The 5,623-nt window shown below is 38.5% G+C and overlaps 1 protein-coding gene across 1 annotated transcript; it reads left to right on the forward strand.

Annotated features, from left to right (window-relative positions):
- The first annotated feature begins 392 nt into the window (after nt 1-392).
- LOC117169753 lies at nt 393-5,600 on the forward strand. The gene is made up of 3 exons (XM_033356259.1): nt 393-3,126; nt 3,496-3,868; nt 4,163-5,600. The coding sequence occupies exons 1-3, from the start codon at nt 393-395 to the stop codon at nt 5,598-5,600; spliced, it is 4,545 nt and encodes a 1,514-aa protein (XP_033212150.1).
- Nucleotides 5,601-5,623: the final 23 nt, after the last annotated feature.

Consider the following 5,623-nt stretch of genomic DNA (forward strand, 5'->3'; position numbering starts at 1 on the left):
CGCCTAACCTTGTTGCCGATTGTGGCGAGCTGTCAAGAAAAACAATTGAAGAACAATCGGATTAAGGATTATCCACCCAATCGTATTCTGGATATGGGGCATACAATGAAGGCAATCGTTACGAGTATCAACGCCTACTAAAAGCAGTGAGGACTCGGGAGCAAATTCATCGTGGATCTGTAAGGGACAACCTAAGCCACCAAAACATAACCTCTTCAAGTCAGATTCGCCTATCAACGTTATCGCCAATCAACGGAGAACACAGGGACAGCTACGTTCTACAATTAAGATAAGTGGGCTTCCTTCATTATTTTCTATTCAAATAAAATTATTCCTAATGACTATTGTTTCAATTTGAGTCATTACAATTAAAGCTAAACTATTTAATCAAAATGTCGGTACCAACTGAATTAACGAAAAAACGCGGTGCTTTGAAGACTAGAGTCACGTGTTTTAGAAACTATATAACTAATCTAAAACGCGAATTTCCCGATGAAAGTGTCGAATTAGAAGACGTAATTAAGTTTGAAATAAACGACCGATTAGACAAAATTAGAGAAAACTTTGCATTATATGAAGAAATACAAGAACAAATTGACGGGCTAACCGATGATCCTCAGGAAACAATAGAGTATAGAACTGAAATCGAGGATAATTTCTTTCGTGCAATAGCAGAAGCTAAAAGATTATTGTCACAGGGAATTTTAAAAGATGGTTTGTCCGTGAATGCGCGATCTAATCAAGAAGTAGCCGCTAATCAGGCAGGACAGCAGGTCCATCAGCAATCGGGGATGATTCCAAATAATCAACCTTTAGTAATAAAAGCTTCGGGTTTACAGTTACCGCAAATTGAGCTACCAAAATTTAATGGGGAATTGTCAGAATGGCTAGGCTTCAGAGACACGTTCGAATCGCTCATTCATAATAACCAAGAAATTACTCAGATCGAGAAATTCCACTATTTAAACGCGGCACTAAAAGACAGTGCGGCTCAAGTAATCGAGTCCTTGGAGTTTTCGGCTATAAATTACAAGGTGGCATGGGATGCCTTATGCAGTCGCTTCAATAATAAAAGGCTTCTAATTCAGAATCACATCAAAACAATCTTTAATACTGATCAAATAACAAGTGAATCTTCAGTTCAAATTAGAAAGATGCTAGACAATTTAAACAAACACATTAGAGCTTTAGCAACTTTAGGTCAATCGACAGATAATTGGGATTCACTTTTAATTTATTTACTTGCTTCGAAACTGGATACTAACACAGCTAGAGCATGGGAAAAGGAAAGAACGGGTAATGAAATTCCAAGTCTAAATGATTTTAAAAACTTTCTAAAAGGGCGTGCGAACCTATTAGAAACACTCGAGATAAACAATCTAAAACTAAAAAATGATTCAAAATCAAAGTTTGAAAACAAAGGCTATTCTCAAAATAGAAAATCTTTCTTAGCTCAAAAAATCAGTTGCGCTCTTTGCAAAGAGGAACATCATATACAAAATTGCCCTACTTTCCTATCCTTAACTACACAAGAAAGGGCTGAAAAGGCTAGAAGTTGCAAAATTTGCCTAAATTGTCTAAGACCTGGACATTTTCAAAGAGAGTGCAGGTCAAGTGGTTGCAAAAATTGCAAAGGTAGGCACAACACTCTACTTCACTTTGAGACAAGCACTAGGTCCAATATAACTACTCCTAGTGAGCCTAAAGAAAAGATCATATGTTCCGCTAGCACAATCACTTCGAATCCTGATGATGGAGTTCTCTCCACAGCATCAGTCCTTGTCACAAATATTAATAATGAACAATGTTCCGCTTGTCTTTTACTAGATTCTGGTTCACAATGCAATCTAATCACTTATGATCTTTGCGAAGCACTTAAGCTCAAAAAATCACCCATTGATGTTAGTTTAGGGTCAATTAGCGAAAGCCCCTTAACTGTAAAACACAAGTGTGAAATCGAAATCCAATCTCAAACTAGTGCTTACAAAATTCGGGTTTCATGTTTAGTGGTCTCTAAAATTCGATCAGAAGTGCCTAAACTTCAGTTCAATGCAAAATCGTTAAAGATTCCTCTGCACATTAACCTAGCAGATCCTCAATTTGACAAACCAGGAACAATTGATATTTTTCTAGGTAATGCTGTTTTCTGGTCGTTAATTTGTGTTGGTCAAATCAAGCTAAATAATGAAGGTCTAATTCTCCAAAAAACTCGGCTAGGTTGGATGCTAGCGGGTCCAATGCCCGATTCTCCATCTAAATTAGTAAGCTGTAACGCGATCAGCAAAATAAATATTGAAAGTCAGCTTCGTCAATTTTGGGAATTAGAGGAATTCAACTTAGACAAAAGGGTTACATCGGTTGACGAAGGATTTTGCGAAGAATTCTTTGTTAAAACGCTTAAACGCGATAATGAGGGAAGGTTTATTGTCACAATTCCGCTAAAAAGAAATCCGCAGTGCTTAGGTGACTCAAGAGAAATTGCAAAACGCCGTTTGTTAAATTTAGAATCGAGATTAGGCAAGCAGACCGAACTGCGAGAAGACTACTCCAGATTCATCCGCGAGTACATCGACCTGAAACACATGAAAAAAGTGGACAATGAAATCGAACCGATAACCTCTTATTATTTTCCGCATCATTGTATTGTTCGTCCACAACGCGAGTCTACAAAAATCAGAGTAGTTTTCAATGGGTCAGCGGAAAGTAGTTCAGGTGTGTCCTTATATGATTTACAAATAGTAGGTCCTAACATACAAAGTGACATATTTTCTATCATCCTTCGATTTCGTAAACACAAATTCGTCATCGGTGGCGACATTGAAAAAATGTACCGCCAAGTTCAAATCACACCTGAACAGCATTCGCTGCAAAGAATTCTCTGGCGCTTTGATGTTGACAAACCCATTGACACTTACGAACTAACAACAGTCACGTATGGCACAGCAGCAGCCTCTTTTTTGGCAATTAGATGTGTAAATGAACTTGCTCATGAATGTGAAAAAACTGACCCTGAAATTGCAAAAATCATTCGTCAAGATTTTTACGTAGACGATTTGCTAACAGGAGCAGATAGTATTAAAGAGACTGCATCTCTAGCAAAAAGATTAAAGAAAATTTTAGCCACTGGTTGTTTTAACCTTCGAAAATGGGTGTCTAATAATCCTAGAATAATCAATGACATAGTAGATTGTCAAGAAGCTCCTTATCTGTTGAATTTTTCTTCTGATAAACAAATCAAAACGCTAAGGTTTTTTTGGCAAACCAATCTCGACACTCTAAAATATTCAACAAATATCTCGCAAAATACAAGGGTAACAAAGCGACAAATTCTCGCAGAAAACTCTCAAATTTTTGATCCCCTTGGTCTACTCAGTCCTTGCATTATAATAGTAAAAATCTTGTTGCAGAAATTATAGCTAGAAAAACTTGCATGGGATGAAACCCTACCCTACGATCTGCACAACTATTGGTTTAATTACAAAAAACAACTTCCAGCTCTAAATGATCAGTCGATTCTACGACATGTCTTTGGTTCAAATGCTATCAATATTGAGCTTCACGGATTTTCAGATGCTTCTCAAGAAGCATACGGGGGTTGCGTTTACATTAGATCACAGGATAAATTTGGTAACGTAGCAATCAGACTACTTTGTGCTAAATTAAAAGTCTCTCCGCTAAAAACTCAAACTATTCCCAGACTAGAGCTCTGCGGAGCTGTCTGTCTTGCAAAATTAATTGATAAAGCAAAATTCGCACTCGACACACCTATACAGGGTAGCAATTATTGGACTGACTCATCCATCATTCTGGACTGGATCAAAAAACAGCCAGAAAAGATGGGAGATGTTTTCGTTTCAAATCGAGTCTCGCAAATTCGAAAATGAACAAAAATAGAGCTTTGGCGACACGTGCCAACAAAACAAAATCCAGCTGATCTCTTATCTCGGGGCATAAACCCTGATAAAATATCCAGTTCAGAGCTCTGGTGGTCAGGACCGCAATTTTTGTATAAAGATAGGATTGAATGGCCAATTTTAGAATCTCAAATTCTCGAATTATCTGACTCAAAAAACACATTCAAGATTACAAAAGAAAATAAGCAAAATATTCCTATTGACGATTCAATAATTCAAAAATTTAAAAGGTTTTCTGTCTTAATTAGAGCAATCGCATACTGCAAAAGGTTTACAAAAAATTGCAAACTAAAAGAGAGCAGAATAACTGGACCTCTCAACACTAAAGAGCTACGGGAATCATTGCTTGATCTTGCTAAACTAGTTCAGCAAGTTTCCTTTCAAACAGAAATCAATGCATTAAAAAATGGGGAAACAATCGTTAGAAAAAAGGGATTGAAGTCATTAGCTCCCTTTTTAGACGAAAACGAGATGTTAAGAGTGGGTGGTAGGTTGTCGAATTCGAATTTTAAAGAAGACAAAAAGTACCCGATACTTATTCACTCGCATCACACCTTTACTAAATTGCTATTTCAACATGAACATGTTAAACTGTTCCACGCGCCACCTCAACTATTATTATCAAGTATTAGAGAAACCTTCTGGCCCATAGGAGGGCGCAACTTAGCTAGAAAAACTGTTCATGATTGCATAAGATGCTCCAGAATGCAACCAAAATCGATCACTCCAAGGATGGGCAATCTTCCGTCAACTCGCATCTCTGAATCACCTCCATTTTGCAATGCAGGAGTTCACTATGCCGATCCATTTTCAGTAAAAGATAGAAAAGGGCGAGGTTGTAAGGTAACTAAAGCCTACGTCTGCCTTTTCGTTTGCTTCTCAACCAAAGCATTGCATTTGGAGTTGGTCTCTGATGCTACGACTGATGCTTTGCTGGCTGCTTTGCGGCGCTTCGTATCGCGTCGAGGAAAACCAGCAAATATACATTCAGACAATGGCACTAACTTTGTCGGCGCGAATAACGAGTTGAGACGTTTGGGCGATTTTTTGCTTCAAAAATGCAACTCGTTGAATGAATCGATTGCTAACACCGGAATTCAATGGCACTTCATTCCGGCTTACAAGCCCCACTTCGGAGGTATTTGGGAGGCCGGAGTGAAGTCGGTCAAACACCATCTAAAAAGAGTAGCTGGAGAGGCGATTCTAACCTTTGAAGAGTTTGCAACTTTGCTTACTCAAATCGAAGCAATACTCAACTCCCGGCCTCTAACTCCCCTATCTAGTGATCCCAACGACTTGAATCCTCTCACTCCAGCCCACTTTCTAATTGGACGAACGTTTTCTTCCTTAGCTGATCCTGACCTGTCACACGTGAATCAAGGAAGATTATCAAACTGGCAACGAATCCAACAACTTCAGCAGCACATGTGGAAACGTTGGAGCAAAGAATACATCTCAGAGCTTCAAAGGAGGACCAAATGGCAGGAGCCTTTTCCAGAACTCAACAAGAATACTCTTGTCCTCTTAAAGGATGACAACTTGCCTCCATCAGCTTGGAAATTAGGAAGGATAACTGAAGTCCACCCTGGAAAGGATGGAATTGCTCGCATTGCCTCGGTTAAAACGTCTAAGGGCATAGTTCGTCGATCTTTCACCAAATTATGTCCTCTTCCTATTTGCAATTAATTCTTGTCAATCTCGATTTTTAA

This window comes from Belonocnema kinseyi, chromosome 3 (genome assembly GCF_010883055.1).
Source record: "Belonocnema kinseyi isolate 2016_QV_RU_SX_M_011 chromosome 3, B_treatae_v1, whole genome shotgun sequence".
Taxonomy (NCBI): domain Eukaryota; kingdom Metazoa; phylum Arthropoda; class Insecta; order Hymenoptera; family Cynipidae; genus Belonocnema; species Belonocnema kinseyi.

What these genes read in the sequence shown, in the direction of transcription:
- LOC117169753 (XM_033356259.1), top strand. Translation starts at nt 393, where the DNA reads ATGTCGGTACCAACTGAATTAACGAAAAAACGCGGTGCTTTGAAGACT. An exon ending in AAAGAAAATTTTAGCCACTG is followed by an intron (nt 3,127 to 3,495) that starts GTTGTTTTAACC and finishes AACAACTTCCAG; the next exon opens with CTCTAAATGATCAGTCGATT. An exon ending in TTCGTTTCAAATCGAGTCTC is followed by an intron (nt 3,869 to 4,162) that starts GCAAATTCGAAA and finishes TGTCTTAATTAG; the next exon opens with AGCAATCGCATACTGCAAAA.